Source organism: Ursus maritimus, unplaced genomic scaffold (assembly GCF_017311325.1).
Source record: "Ursus maritimus isolate PB19 unplaced genomic scaffold, ASM1731132v1 scaffold_8, whole genome shotgun sequence".
NCBI classification, from domain to species: Eukaryota; Metazoa; Chordata; class Mammalia; order Carnivora; family Ursidae; genus Ursus; species Ursus maritimus.
In genome coordinates, this window is record NW_024426996.1 from 8,056,058 (window position 1) to 8,073,162 (window position 17,105).

Here is a 17,105-nt window from a genome sequence, read left to right on the forward strand (position 1 = left end):
AGTAGGCGTGGCTGAATATCACGAGCTCTATAATCAATCCACGGACTAAATGCTTAAAGTGATAGTTGGAAAAGCCCAAGTTTAGCTTCTCAATAAAGATGGAAACTTCCTTCGAATAAGGCCAAACTGAGCAGGGTATGATAGGTTGACTGATTTAATTAAAGAACAACGAGATGCCATTGAAAAATTTTAGTTAGGGGAGTGTTATCATGGAATGAATGTCTTAAAATATCATTGGACTGCTTTTCATTCTTTTAAGTACGAATATTTTCTAGATAGTGAGGTTTCAGTGTTAAACCAAATATATAAAATCTTTGCCTCAATTAAGCTTACATTTTATCAGGGGAAGACAAATGAAAGAATAGGTACCTAGAGAGACGGTGATGTGTGTTACAAATTGCAATAAAACAGGATAAGGGAATAGGTAGTGCAGAGTGTAAGAGTGGTTTGGAATAGCGTGGTGGTGGAAGGCCTCTCTCGCAACTTGTCAGCAGAGATTGGAAAAAAACGGGTGGAGAAAGAGAGAGATCTGGGGAAGAGCATTGCAGGTAGATGGCACCAAAGTACAAAAGGCCAACTTCAGCAAGTATGAGGGGGAGCAAGAAAGTTGGTGGGCTTGCAGCATAAGTGAGAGAGAGATAAATGAGGTCATAAAGAGGGTAGGGAGAACAGAATATACAGATAATTTTAAGGATGATTTTTACACTGAGTAGGATGAGAAGACTATCAAATGGCTTTCAGCAGAGGAGTGACTGGATCACTCTGGCTTCTATGTTAAAAATATACTAAGAAAAAAAAATCTTAGAAGACACACTGATAAAAACAAACAAAACCCCCAAAAGTAAATTAAAATATACTGAAGACAGTCAAGAATGGGAAAAGGGTGAATTATGGGAACTCTATAGCTGCAATCCAGAGGAGAGGGAACCATGGCTAGAAGTAAGGTAGTGAGTAGAGTCAGAAATGGGGAAACATGGGAACAAAGGAAGTCTTTTTCTGCTGCAGGGGCTGAAAAGATAAGATATAAAGCCTTGATGGAGTGAGAAGATATCTTTGGCTTTGCTTTTTTTCTTTGCTCTTCCTCATTTAATCTACCAGCAAATCCTGTTTCTCTTTGCTCTTCCCATCTCATCTATCTGCAAATCTTGCCAGTCTACCTTCAAAACATATGTTGAACTCATTATTTTTTTTAACACAGTACCTGAGAAAGATCTTACAGTCTACTAGAGTCAGCAGATAAGATGAGGCCCATTTGCCTTCCCTGCAAACACATTCCTAATTCATCTTCTCAGATAATCTTCACAATAACTGAATTCCACAGATATGGACACTGCAACTCAAAGAGATTAAAAACTCTTTGAGGCTCACATGGCTAACTGTGTTACCAGGATCCACAACTAATGTCTGTTTCAATCCAAAGGTTATGTGTTGCCACTAAGGATCAGAGAGTGAGTGCAAGAATTTAGAGGCTGAAAAGTAAGAAATTGAGGGACTGACAGTAGATTCTCCGTCTTGCAGTAAACCATGAGCTTTAACACTAAAAATGAAAAAGATGTCAAGGATGGAGAGTGGTACTAGGAATAGAAATTTGAAAAGTATGGAAAATGTTTGTAATCGCAACAATGGAGATCAAAATAAAGAATCAATATCTAATGAATTAAAGAATACTGGAGAATCAGTGAAGGTGCTATTGATGGTATTAGCTACCATGGTATTGAATCTAACTAGTCAGCCAGGTGCCATGACTTCCGTAACAATAACCTGTTATCCCTGCGCAGGATCACAGAAAATGGAAAGGGAGATGAACAAAGGAGGCACAGAAAAATATCAAGAACCTGAGGATGCCTTGGGCTAAAATTTATCTGTATTTTGAGTGAGAATTTCCAGAAAGTGAGAATTCACTTCCATCACTTTGTGATTTACTAGAGGCCATAAAGTTTGTCTGTTTTCTCAGATATTTAAGAAACCTGATTTCCGTTCTTATCAGTGAGACTCTATGCATGCTATCCTTCCATTTTGTTTTGTTTTGTCAATTGCATGTGTGTGCCTTCTGAAGGAGACTTGTCTTATCACTTCCACCAGGCAGACTTCACAATATCTTCTTCTCATGCATTGAAAACTTTGAGACCTGGCTAATTATTCCTCTTCAACCCCAAACCTACAAAACTTCTAACAGATTTCTGTGTCTATGTAGATGTCCTACACAGCAATAATTTTGGGCCATGTCTTAAAATAGACTTTATTCTTTAAAGCCATTTTATGTTTACTGGAAAATTGAGTATAAAGTACAGAAGTTCTCATATACTACTCCTTTTCTCTGGCATGCCTCTCCCTGAGCACAGTTTTTTTTGTATTGTTTTGTTCTGTTTTTAGCATCTTGCATTAGTGTGGTACGTTTTGTTACAACTAATTAACCAATACTGATGCGTTATTAACTGAAGTCTATAGTTTACATTAAGGTGCGCTCATTCTATGGGTTTTGGTAAATACACGCCATGGATCTATGACTACGGTATTATACAGAACAGTTTCACAGCTCTAAAAATCCCATGTGCTCCACCTATTTGTCCTTCCTCTTGCCCCATTTTGGGCTATTTTTAACTGCAATTCCTTTTGTCTCCTCTAATATTCTGCCATTATCTACAAGGTCAGCATCCACATTTTATCCCTAGAACATCTAGATTTCATTCTCTGGTCTATTTATACTTTATCTGGTTTTCAACCTCATCTTGACATTCTGGTTAATTTTTCCAAAATTTTATCCAGGTCTATCTCCCTAGTCATGACCATGCTTCCTTTAACAGTTTGTTTTTCTTTCATTTCACACCTTGCCAAGTTTATCCACCATTTCTCAACCTTGATATGGTTGAGAACCTTTAATCTTTAATCTTCTCTGCTCTTACACTTGGGCATTAAAGAAAATCACTCTCTTATTTAGTGTCACGTTGCTCTTACACTTGGGCATTTAATCCCCGCTAAAGAAAGTCACACTATTGTTTAGTCACACATTGCTGTTAGTCTTAGCAGAAATGAAAAGTGTCAGTCTTACATAAACTTTTGCTCAATCCTCAGCAACACTGATCCGTCCTTTTATCTATTTTGATTTAACAGTCACTATCGCTTCCCTCAATAGCTATTTCAAAGCCTCCCACTTTCTTGTAGACTATTTCATAATACCTGTCCCCATCACTGTCAACAGACTTCATCTCCTATTGTTATCAAGACATTTGAACTGATAAGATATGATCTTCCTCAAGTTCCCAACCTCTTGTCTGTAAATTTAAGTATTACCAGACACCTTCTTAAAGTGGTTTTTTCAATATTAAATAAACATCTTTGCCCCATTAAAAACAATTCTCAATCTAAGCTTTTATTCTATCTTCCCTGGGAGCTCTATCTTTCACATATTAACTTCCTTTTCTTATATTAAATTCTCATTCTTTATTTTTCTTTCCCGGTTTATAATTATACTCAGGTTTCTCTTAATCTAAAAACAAGCGAACAAAAACTCCACCAAAACCGATGACCTTTGAACTATTATCTCTCTCTTTTTATCCCCACCCAAACATTCTGGAAGAGTAGTATACATCCATGTTGCTTTCACTTTTTCACTTTCAAATTGTTCCATCTTCTTTGGCAGTCTGGCTTCTTCTCCCACCCCTGCCACCAAAAGAGTTGCGGCTTAGGTCACCAACAACTTCCAAAGAGCCAACCTAGTAGATATTTGACAGTCCTTATGTCTTAGAAATTTTTGACACTGCTAGTCATAGATTATTTTTTTTAAAGCTCTTATAGCCTAACGGCCCTCTTCTCCTGTGGTTTATTCATGCTTCTCTGAATTAGTCTGTTGTTTTTCTTCATAAACTCTTCTTTTTCCATCAGTTTGTAAGTGGTGCTCTTCTTCAGGGTTTTATCCTAAGATCAGCCTTGTAATCTTCTTTCTGTATGATTTTTTTCCGGCAATCTCATGCATTTTCACGCTACCAACTACTACTCATAGACTTTATGACTCCTAAATAGACGCCTCTCATTGGACCTTTTCGTTGAGACTCAGAGTCCTCTGTATCTGTGACTATCCCACAAACATATCCAAGTCATCCTATCCTTTCTTGGAGGGTGTAAAGGCCTCCTTAATGTTGGCCTGCTCTCTCTGCTATTTCTCACTTCTCTGCCTTTGCTTATGCTCCTTTGTCTGTCAGTAGATATCCCTTGCTTTTTGCCAATCCCACTTCACGTGGATGGTACAACTTACTATACTGTCACGAGTATACACACATCCTCCTTTTGGAAGTTTACCTTTACTTTACCTTCATGGCTTTCATAGTGTTCCCCACATGCCTCTAACGTTGCACTTAACTGCACTGTATTGTAGTTATGTTTAATGTCTATGCTTCCCATTAGGCTAAGAGGGCTGTAAGGGCAAGAACCATGTTCTATTTATCTTTACATCTCTAGTGCCTGACTTACTGCATAGAATATAGAGACCCCAATGAAACATGTTTATTATAGATGCTCTTATCTTATTCACACTTGCATTCCTTCATTGTACCTTGACTATGGCATTAATACTTTTAACTGGCATATGTTTAAAAATATTTACAAAGCAACCATATAAATATATGTGTTTTTATGGTGAATGCATTGATGAATTAAAATATCTGAGATAGAAATGTATTTACCTTTTAAGACAAAAGAACTGCAAAACTTCACATCAACCATTAAAAATGAAGAAACCTATATAGCCCAGTGCAGATGATTTCTTCTGTTCGGTCTTGGGGGCACCTTGTTCCTCAGAAAATGACATTATTGGCATTGTAATCACAAATAGTGTCTATTCTTATTATCGATTTCAATATTACGATATATCTACCTTTGAAAAGATTCTTTATGCTTGTGAAACTATGAAAGGAAGAAAAGTGACAAAAAAGCCCAGGATTGTTCTGGAATTTCAGAAATGGGAGATAAGATTCTAAATAGGGCTATTTTAACTTTGAAACATTACTGTAATTAGTTGCATGCTAAGTATAAATATTTCATCCCAATTTTACAGATCTATAATTTACTCTACTTGCTCTTCCTTCTGTTCTGCTTCCTGAGTTCTGGCTTTATTCCGTTGTTATATCTGTTTTCCTTGGGGGTGAAACTCCTGCCATATAATTTAACACGTGGTATCAGTTAGGGTGAAGGAATATCAAACTCTTTTCTTCATATAACCCCCAAAACAATTTTTAAACTATGTACCTTTTAATATTTATAATTGACATATTAAGTTTACATTTGTTTAGACGACTGCAAAGTGTGCAGTTTCTAGACAGAATTGGTCATTTATCTGTTTTTCTCAACCCCACCGCTTCCGTTTTTACTCCGCTATGTACTGTGAGCCTTATAGGGATGGGGATCTGCACACTACTTTTCCCAGGCTCCTCTGCCATCTGGCTTCTTCTTAATTTCTACCAGAGTGAAGCTGCTGAGGATGTCAGAAAGAAGAAAGAGCAGAGCCTTCTGTTTTAAATGGTTATTTCGGTAGCTGTAGCAGCAGTGGCAGGAGGTGATCCCTGACTCCGGCATCTGAAGCAGAGGCAGCACCTTCGTGGCAGCCCTGGTTAAGCTCTGTGTATCTTCTTTGGGGGATACAGTCAACTGGACCAGTAATGACTCCTGATACCTTTACTGTAGTCCTCTTTTGTTCTTCCATTCTTTCTAATGTCTTTGTGATCAATCCCTGTATTAAGTCTCTTCTCTTTGCAATTTCAGGAGTGCTTTCTGTTTTCCTGACCGGACACTGACTTGTGTGTGTTCTGTTGTAAATATTGACAGTTTAAAATAAAATTGTCAAGTCGTTCTTTAAAATGTATTCAACTATCATAGTGATTTAAACCACCACTTTTCTCTAATAGGAGAAACATTTACATCATTTTTAAGAATTTTTGAACTCTATTTATATTCCATTCTACCTTCACAAAAGTTTTATCCAAATATAATATAAATGTGTGCTTAAAAGTCTTTTTTTGATCATCAAATTATATAGTTTTTATAATAAAAATATGTATGCAAATTAAAATTAAAGTCTCAAATAACCTGTGACCAGAAATTTCAATATTTGTATACAATATATTGGTTCATTGGCCATAAAAATGAAACTTTATGACATTGATAGAGCTTATATTTTTTAATTAATTTGAACATCCCACGATTCAATATTAATTATGGTTTGAATGTAGTAAGGGTGAGCATTGTGCCATATATTTTCATTTTATAGAAACCTTGTTCAAGTGAATGAATAAAAGAAAATGGAAGGAGTTTTTTGTTTTGTTTTTAGCCATGCCATTCAATGCCATTCCTTGAATTTCTTCCTTGCTATATGTGGAAAATCACTGTGATCTCTTCATCAAAAAAAAATTCTTTTTAATGATCTAGCATTTGACAACTTAAGTAAATTCTTTTACTTTCTTTTACTATTGCTTTTAATTTTTTTAGATAAAAGCATTTGACTTATAAAGGGATGTAGTGACATCAGTGTTTCCATTTGCCTTACTTTGGTGCATCGGAGAATATTTATACCCAGAGCCACATGTCATAAAAAGATTTTGTATGCATGAAAGATATGCCCTTATTTTATAAAGTGGGAGAGGGGTGATTATATAGAGGATAAAGAAAATAAGAAATACCAAGGTCATGTTTTCAGGTAGATCATTTTTAGGAAAGATTACTTATAGAAATTGAGAATATGGAAATTTATTTCCTGTCAACCTACCTGTATCAGTTTGTCCCTTAAAAAGTCTTCTAGTACAATACAAGTAAGGTATGAACCTAAATACTAGAACACCCAGCTGTTCTCCTAATTTTTTTTTGTATTTCTATCTTAAACTTTATATACTTGTTATTTCCTGTATAAGGTTCTCTCCAGTCTTCCCAATTTTGTTCTTTCCCTTTAAACCAGAAGGAAATAATTTATCAGTCATATTAACTCACCCTTAACAATTTCTCCTATTCTGATCAGAACATATCTCTCAATTTTCTATTTTACATTGAAACATCTTTTGGACAGACCTGAGTTCTCATAAATGTTAAGAGCATATCAATTACAGAAAGTTATAAAACAAGTAAGGCAGATGAGGAATAGAGGAGACTTTGCCACATTCTTAGTTTTTGTTGTTGTTGTTTGTTCATTTGTTTTGTTTTTTAGATTCCACATATAAATGAAATCACATGGTATTTGTCTTTCTCTGACTTGTTTCACTTAGCGTACTACCCTCTAGACCCATCCATGTTGTCACAATTGGTAAGATCTCATTTTTTTTTTATGGCTGAGAAATACTCCGTTGTGTATATAACCTCATCTTCTTTATCCGTACATCTAAAAAATATTTTATTTATTTATTTGACAGAGAGCGAGAGTGCGTGCGAGCAAGGGGAGAGGCAGAGGGAGAGGGAGAAGCAGACTCCCCACTGAGCAGGGAGCCTGACACAGGGCTCCATTCCAGGACTCTGAGATCATGACCTGAGTTGAAGGCAGACGCTTAACTGACTGAGCCACCCAGGGGCCCCAGTGGTTTCATTTTCTTTAGGTAAATACCCAATGGTGGAATTACTGGATCATGTGGTATTTCTATTTTCATTCTTTGAAGAACTGCCATACTATTTTCCACAGAGGCTGCTCCAATTTACATTCCCACCAACAGCATACGAGTGTTTTTTCCCACATCCTCACCAATGCTTGTTATATCTTCCCTTTTTGATACTAATCAGCAATGAGAGGAACATTCTTACTTTTAAAAATAGACTTCATATCTATATTTTTGGAATTATTTGCTCTCTCTGGCTGTACTTTCCTCTCTAAAAATTACGTTATGTACTGAATCCATGACTTCTGGTTTTAATGAAAAGACCCTTTAACATGAGATCAACCCAACTCTGAAACATGAGTGCCACCCCTGGTAAAATCAAATAACTCAGAAATTTTCCATGTTTCTTCTTTGACTCTTTTTTTTTTCTTAGATTATTTATTTATTTATTTGACAGAGAGACAGCCAGCGAGAGAGGGAACACAAGCAGGGGGAGTGGGAGAGGAAGAAGCAGGCTCATAGCGGAGGAGCCTGATGTGGGGCTCGATCCCAGAACACCGGGATCACGCCCTGAGCCGAAGGCAGACGCTTAACGACTGTGCTACCCAGGCGCCCCTCTTTGACTCTTTTTTAATCTGATAGTCTGTCCATAATCATCATGACAGACTCCTAGAAACATTCTTTTAATTTTGGTTTTCTCTTAGGAAGGTAGACAGTTAAGCGGACCCATGCAATTCAACCCATGTTTTTTAAGGGTCAACTGTGTTTACTGTTATTTAAAATACACTTAGATTCATGAAAAATGTCTACACCAGCAGAAAATATACACCAGTAATACACATTTTTCTGGAGTTCCATCATAACATCATTATGCCATTTTGATGGTGTTATTTGCTTTGCAGGGGTAAATAATCCCAAAGAAAATTTCAATATGATGAATCTTGTTGGATAATCTAAATTACCTTAGGTTATTTTACTGAATTGTCATTTGTATAATTGAATTCACATTTTTAATTTCTGAAAATTGGAATTTACGTCTCTATTAATAATAAAATAATGTTAAGGAAAATGTTATGTACCCTCAACATCTCGGCAGTCATGCTACAATGTTGACCGCCCTTTCCTCCTTAAAATGTCTTCCCTTGGGTTTCATGGCACCACATTTTCTCAATTTTTTCCCCTATCTTTGCCCTCTCCAACAAACTTTTAGGTAGGCTTATTCTTCTGCACCTGAGAAATATCTCAGTATTTCTCAAAGCCTAGTCAGAATGATTAAATATCTCTGTGAATAAAATAAAAATCTAGTTGCAACAAACAGAGTTATAATTTTTCTGGCTAAAAATCATTTGTCAGTTGTTTTCATTATGCCTAAATTTTTGCTTTCTAAAAGGACAGCACTGAACTTTAAGTTATTATACAGTAATGACATGCTCTTACATGCAAACGAAAACAATTAAATTGAATGTTAATGAAGACTAGCATACTATTGCTTATGTGTGATTGTTATATAATAAATTCTTAAGGTTTTTTTTTTTTAAGTTATAGTTGTAAGTAACCTTCACATTAACATTCTTGTATTCCTCACTTCAAAGGTGAGAACGCAAGTCTCAAAAATGTAACTAACTGGAGCAAGCACACAAGTCTAAAAACAGCATCAACATTAGACTAATTCTCATGCTTTTTTATCATTAACTTGCATTTAGCAAATGAAGTTTGTTAGCATAATAACTCACTAAGAATTTTATCTGTTATTTCTTTAAAGCATTTTTTATAATGCCTTTAATAATATCTGTGCTTTTCTTTATCCTTTGTTTTAACATAATTGCTTATCTGGGTTCAGATCAGGTAGGACCTCTCAGAGATACAAAGGGAGAATACAAAGGGTTTGTGGGTTTTTAATATAGGAATATAAGATAAATTATTGTGGTTTTAATAAGAGGAATGAGAATTGATCATTCCTCCTTTCGTACTGAAAATATTGATATTAACGTTTTTCAAATAAGATTCCATGTATAATTGGTTTAATAAATAAAACAAACTCTGTAAGATTTTAATGGATATAAAAATGGCATTATTATTTTTTCCACCATGGCCTTCAAAACCTTTTATTTTTTTCCCTTCCCCATGTCTTGGAAACAACTTATTGAGATCCTTTTGCTTTCTGAATATATTTAAGTATTTCAGAAATAATTTCAGTTCTGCCAATGATCAGATAGTTTTTACAGGATTAACCCAGCAAAGAAAAACAGTTATAAATTCTGTATCAAATTTAAAAACACACAAGTTAAAAGGACTGGAGATAAACCAAAAGCAGGGAGAAAATGAGGGTATCAGTGTCTTGAAAAATGGTAATTGCACTAGGTCAGATCCACTTTCATATGGCTTATTTCCTGAAGACCCACCTCAGTTTAGATGACAAGAGGTACTACAGCTCAAACAGGAGGTCAGAGTCTTATTAGCATAAAGTGTCAGAAGATGGAGTCTGAGGCAGCCAGGGTGGCCAGAAATTAAAAGGGAAATCACAGAAAGGAGGGAGTCATGGAAGAATGAGCCAAAAATTTGTGAATAAGCTTCCCTCAAGTCCTTGGTTGACTCCCAAACTGCACATGCATGAGGATGACTTTTTAAAAAATCAGCAGAAAGCAACAACCAGAAGACTAAAAGAGCTCAACAAAGATTATAATTACTGCTTATGACAGGGAAGATAGAGATTAAATTTTGAGTCCCTCTAAGTCACAAGGGTTTGATGAAAACCACAAGCTTTTCATAGAAACTCCAGAAGGCTATGCTTAAGAACATAAGGATTGCTAAAACCAATTGATTTTCCCTAAAAACTAAAGAAAATAAAAAAGACCCGATTTAACAATACGTAAAACCAAACCTCCGCAAGTTCAGGGGAAATCTGTAATAACTACCTACTAAAGCAAAAGTTAATCCCCTTCAGAGTATGCAATCTCAGAGACATAATCTTAAATCTTCATAATGTAACAACCACAATGGTCAGTTTCTAATCAAATGTGACAAAACAGAAACGAGAAGAACTAGAAAAATGTGACCTATGGTTAATAGAAAAAGCAGTCAACATAAATCTATCTGGAGATGGCTAAGATGTTGAAATTGTAGCAGACAAGGACTTTAAAACAGGTATTATGAGTACGATGAAGGATTTACAGAAAAAGATGATCATAATAAAAATACGTGGAATCTCAGAAGAGAAATGGAAATTATTTTTAAAAAACTGAAATTCTAGAACTGGAAAATAAGCTACCTACAATTAAAAAAGAGTTACAATATGAGCGTAGCAGAAAATTGGAGACTGCAGAAGAAAGAATCAGTAAACTTGAAAGCAGATCAAGCTAAATGATTTAATGTAGAAGTCAGAGAGTAAAAATACTTTAAGAAATTAAATAATACCTCAGTGACTTAGAGGCAATACTAAGAAGTTTAACCCTCTAAGCCTTATAGAGGGAGAAGAAAGGAAAAAGAGTAGAAAAAAATAACTATAGAAAGAATTGCCAACATTTATTAGATTTTATGAAACATATCCTGGAAGCTCAGTGAATCCCTAGGAATATAAATACAAAAAAACCCCCCACATCTAGGCATATTATAGTTACACATCAAAACATCAAAAATGAAATAAATATTGTAAAAAAGGCCACCCCCACTAAAAAAAAGTAACAAAAGTACAAATGATGTCTAACTTCTCATCAGAAGCAAAATATGGCAAAAGACTATACAAAGACATCTTTAAAATGGTTGACATTAAGAAAAGTGTCAGCTCAGAGTTTTATACATACTAAGAATATCACTCAAAACTGAGGGCAATAAAGACATTTTAAGGTTAAAAAAAAAGGTGAGAGGCACTGATGGAACTACACCTCAAGACATTCCAAACGAAGTTCTTCTAAAGTAAACGATGGCAGGTAAGAGCTCAGATATATAGAAATAAGTGAAAAACCTTAGAAATATGGATAAATGCTTAAGTACCAGAAACTTTTTTCCTCTTTATATCTATAAAAGGGAACTAGAAGTTTAAATTAAAGAACTATTACATTTTACTGTGGAGTTCTGAAATAATAATTATTATGACCACAATAACATAAAGGATAGGGTGGTATAAATGAAATTATATTGTTACAATCTGAAACTTTTTAAAAATGTGACGTGGTATGATATTAAACTAGATAGAATGTGATAAGTTAATAATACATAATATATTCTCTATACTAACCACACAAACAGAAATACAAAGAGATACAGTAAAAAGTCAAAAGAAGAAATAAAGTCAAATATGAAAAATATTCAATTAACCAAAAGAAAGTCAAAAAAAGAAAGAACAGAGAGAAAAATGGGACATACATGAATCAAATAGTGAATTATAAACCTGAACCCAACTATTCAAAAATTCATCAGGAAGACATAATAATTATAAATGTGTGGGCACCTAATCACAGAGATTCAAAAAAAGTGAAGCAAAAACTGACAGAAATAGAAATAAATAAATAAAGAAGTTTAAGGACCTCTTTGAAAAATTAAAGAACAAGGGGAACTATATCAGTGAGGCTAGACCTACCTTACTTAGATCCTGAAACTAAATGATTAGTCCCTAATTGTTTTTTTTTTTTTTTTGCAAATAGCATTGCATTTTTAAAAGAAAACAATGATATCAATTGTGTTTGTAAATTGTATTGTGACTTCATTGTGTATCACATACTGACAAATGTTTGGAGTGTAAATTTGGCAAAAGTAAGGCCTTATCACAGATACTTTTCTATTATAAGAAATATTTTAAAATTTACCTTTATTTTTCTCATCAGTTTTTCTCTACACTAAGTTCATAAAATAGTACTAGCTGCAAATTTTGCTGAATTTTGCATTCAACATCACCAGCTAATGCTCTGCCTTGCACTTATTTTATATGAAATTAGCTTCCAGGAGTTATATTTCAATCATTGGAGAGGTGATAGGTTGGTAGGTAGATAGACAGATAGGTACATAGATAGATACATAGATAGATAGATAGATAGATAGATAGATAGATAGATAGATAGATAAATGCTTACCTTAAAGACTAGTTCTCCTACCAAGCCATTCCATGTCCCATCTTCTTGTGGGCTTCCGTACTTGTGATCCGGTGCAACATAAATTTCATAGTTAAAACCCAGGTAGTTAGACAAGGCATCCAAAACATCAATGGAGAAGCCCTGGTACTTCTTCGGCTTACCCAAGACATTTTCAGAGACCATTACAAAAGGTTCTTCCTGCATGGAAATAAGAGAAATCCTTGATGTCAATCTATAGTGCTCCCTAAAAGCAAAAATTAATTCTTCAAAGACTTTTGCTTAGAAACAGCCTAAAAATTGCTTTTGAACTTAGAAAATTAACTTAGAGATATAGCTTATGCGTTATTAATGTGTCATAGTATTGAACAATGTTTAATCACTGAATTTCTTCTCATCTTTCATTTAATTACTACCATATCAAGAATTAGATGAAAGTGACTATAAAACTTCAGGGGCCATGAATTCATTTCTCTTGTCACTGTAGAACCAACCTGCAATTCATCAATAATAAAATTATATTTAGGAAACCATAAATTTATTGTATCCTGAGGCATTTATTATCTATATATGTCAAAAATATGTAAAATAACATTTTAACAGATATACTCTACACAAACTCCCTGAAAAGAACAAAAACTTCTAAGAACATATAATTTAACTAAAATTTATAACATAACACTTACTGGAAGTTATTTTGTAAGTAATTTTGAAATGTGGATATAACCACACATTTCATTGCAAAAATAGCTTCTTACCATTGCTATGAGAAATTCACTTAAGTTTTTGGTAAACTGTATAATTTAGTAAATTTAGCAATTTGGTTTCTGCTTCCACCTCTTTTATCATTTTGTGTTTTTGTCCTCTTAGAGTTAATAAATAGGCTCCTTTCACTTTTTAGAACACCTGGTGTTAAGAAAGCTCAATTGGTTTGAAACATGCTGGCAGACTATAGAAAATTAGATAATCTATTCCTTAATTTCCTAAACTTGTTCAGAAACCTCTCTGAACAGTAATATTTACAGACAACCGTTCATATATATATGTCTATCTAGCCCTCTGGGCAGGTTAAAATCTTTTCTGGGTTTAAGCCAGAAAACCCAAAGATTTTAACCTTGGATCATTTTTCCTTAGAGACTCACAGATGAACCTTCATTGAGATGTAAAATAATGCTTTACTTTGGCTTTTAGTCAAAGACATGAAGTAAGGGTCTTATAAAATCACTGCATCTATTATAGCAATATTGTCCACCATAACATTCAGTTTTCCCCTAAAAATTACCATGAGATAAATGTTTGAATTGTTCAGAGCCAAGAGGGCTTCATTTTGCTTCAGTAATGCCCTCTTCTAAATGATGATAACTAATTACTTTGGTATCTCTTTTCACTTTGGACACCCAGAAAATCGGTTCTAAGTCTGGTGCTCATCTACGACTATGGTGATATTGTGGTATTTGTAGTATTTTTTAAATCTCAGTTTTCTAAACTAGTAACACTTTCTCTTTTTAAAAATTCAGTCTTGGTCAACTGTTTATATCTTACCTTGAGTAAAAAAAATCAGTAAATAAATAGACAAAGGAGATGACTGCTATTTGTTCCCCAGTAGCTGTTCTCTTCCTCACTAATTATATACATGTATATACATATGTGTATGATATGTATCTATCATCTATCTATCTATCTATCTATCTATCTATCTATCTATCTATCATCTATCTGTATTTTTATATTAGCACCTGAGAATAAAGACAATCCACAGTCTCCTTTCAGGCAAGGTGAGACCATGTGACCAATTCTGACCAATGCAATATAAACAGGTACTTTGTGCAACTGTTCTTTCGTCTTTCCTCCTTCTTTCCAGCTGGAATGAACACGTAATGGCTGGGGCTCTGGTAACTGTTTTAAAGCACACAGAATAGAGAAACAAGACAGAAGAAGTCTATGCCCTTGAGATGTGAAACGGCATACCAGACTGTAACTTTCTAGGATTCTATTAGAATCAGAAGAATTAAACAAATTCCAAAAAGAAGACCATATTCAAAAAGCATGCAAATAAGATTAAGAAATTCTGGAATTTTAGAGTTAGAATTAGTCTATATTTTAAACATTTATTTATTGACAAACCAAAGTAAAGATGATTCATAAAAGATCTTATTTGACCAATTCCTTTACCAGTAATTTTGGACCCTATGTATTCTCTGTTTACCCATGGTCTTCAAAATCTAATAAACCTCTAAAGTTAAACAGCAATTTAATAAACAGAAAGCTGAATACCACTGTTCAGGATGACACTTAAACAGATAAGAACACTAATTAAATATATTGCAAAACGAAATGATCTGTGTGGCAAAAATATTATCCCAATGTATGCTTTGATATGAAATATTGTTATTTTTTCACTTTTACTCCTATCTCATTGGAACAGTTGTTTAATATGCTAAATTATATTTACTTAATATGCTAAATTTTCCTCCTTAAAATTATTTTTAATTCCAATATTACAAGTAAATACCCAGGCAAATGGATCCTTTCAAAGGTTTGTTGTCAAAATCTGGTTATAGAGAAATCAGCTACAATTGATTAAAGGTACAGAGTAAAAAATGGTTATACTCAGGGTTCTTTTTCAGAGGATTGATAAATTATTAATGAACATGCTTTTCAAATTTATGACCGAAATAAACTTTTATTACATCCTATCACTTCTCTTCTGAATAGATGTTTTCAGGCTTTGTTGTTAAGCTCTTTAACAGATTCAGATCACTATTTGTAAATCTTACCTCAGACCATTTGCGCTTTATGAGGACAATCAGCCAATATATCGGACAGGTAAGTGTAGCAATAGAAATTAGATTGAAGGTCTAGGACCTATAATAGAAAAGATACTTTTCCTTCTCTATGGCAATACTGAACTTGGTTGAATCACTTTTATCTATGTACCTATTTCCAAAATTTATTCATTCATTGACTTGCCTATTTAACACGAATTGAGCAGCTACAGCAACAAGTTACTACCCTCAATATAGTGAGTGTGGTATCCACTATACTCGATATTGTAGAAAGTCATGGACACCACTTTCAAAAGAATCATAGTTTGGAAAAAGCCACATACTTAAAAAATACAACTTAAAACAAAAGTGACACACATCGTAAATATTACACAAAAAACACCAGGGAAACACAATGGAAACTAAAAAAAAAAAGAAAGAAAAAAAGAAAACTATCATTTTGGGGGTTACTGGTTATGTACTATTTTAACAGATAAGAAAAATTAGGAACAAAGTCTCAACTCAAGATCACATAGCAAGTTACAGAACAGAAAGTCATCATAAATAATTTTATTTTATTTTTGTAAAGATTTTATTTATTTATTTGAGGAAGAGTGAGAGTGAGAATGAGAAAGAGCACGAGTGGGGTGAAGGGCAGAGGGAGAAGCAGACTCCCCACCAAGCAGGGAGCCCGACCCAGGGCTCGATCCCCCAGGACTCTGGGATCATGACCTGAACCTAAGGCAGACACTTAACCGACTGAGCCACCCAGGTGCTGCATCATAAATCATTTTACTTCAATTTTATCTCTTTGGACCTCAAATTTTTCAACCCTTGCATTAAAATCTAGGTCTCTGTAATTCGCCTCAAATTTTAATGCAATTTATAGCGGTGTGAGACAGGAAGAGACTCCAGATGCCTGACAGAAAAACAATAAATCCACAATAATCTCTGGAGGAAGTATCTGCATTTTAGGTCTTACATTATTCCTTCAAGCAACTGTTTGAATAAAATGTTCAAAAAAAGTCAAAGATATCATGTAAAAGGAAATTCTATTTCATATATACAAATGGCAGAAATAATATAGAACAGAAGTAGATTTTTGAAGAACTCGATACTGAAATTTTCAGATGCATATTATAAAAATGATGTTACTATGCTTAAAGAAATCTGGGACGAATTGACAGGAAATTGGAAACCACATGAAGTGTCATTACACAATTTGAAAAGAACTAAACAGAAATTTAAAAATTAGTAAAGAGAATGTCTGAAGTTAAGAATTTAATGACTGAGTTAATCAGCAGATTAGAAACAGATGAAGAGAGAATGAGTGACCTGTAATAGTTTAGAATTAATACCCACAGTGGAAAGGAATAAGCAACTAGAAAATCCCAAAGCAAGAGTAAAGAGATGAGAAGCAGAAAGAGAGGTAGTCTGATTATCCCCAATACTGTTAAGGATATGAAGAAACAGGAGTTGTCATTCACTATTGCTGGATGTTTAAATTGGTTTAACACTTTAGAAAACATCTTGACATGTCTAGAAGAGAATGGAGATGTTTATAGACAAATTAGTTTTGCCCATTTTTGAGTGTTACATAAATATTTATTTGGCATAAAGATATGTACAGCAATGTTCCAACCATTTCACTTCTTGGGTATGAAGACTTAAGAGAATCTCAGGCACCAAAATATATACCCAAGAATGTTTAT

The 17,105-nt window shown here is 34.1% G+C and overlaps 1 protein-coding gene across 1 annotated transcript in view; it reads right to left on the reverse strand.

Moving 5' to 3' along the window:
• The window catches only part of GRID2 (glutamate ionotropic receptor delta type subunit 2), a 502,073-nt gene that overhangs the window by 168,484 nt on the left and 316,484 nt on the right, over nucleotides 1-17,105 (reverse strand). The window contains exon 8 of the mRNA XM_008707154.2: nucleotides 12,632-12,829. Within this exon, the coding sequence (XP_008705376.1) occupies nucleotides 12,632-12,829 (198 nt within the window). The remainder of the gene's footprint in view (nucleotides 1-12,631; nucleotides 12,830-17,105) is intronic.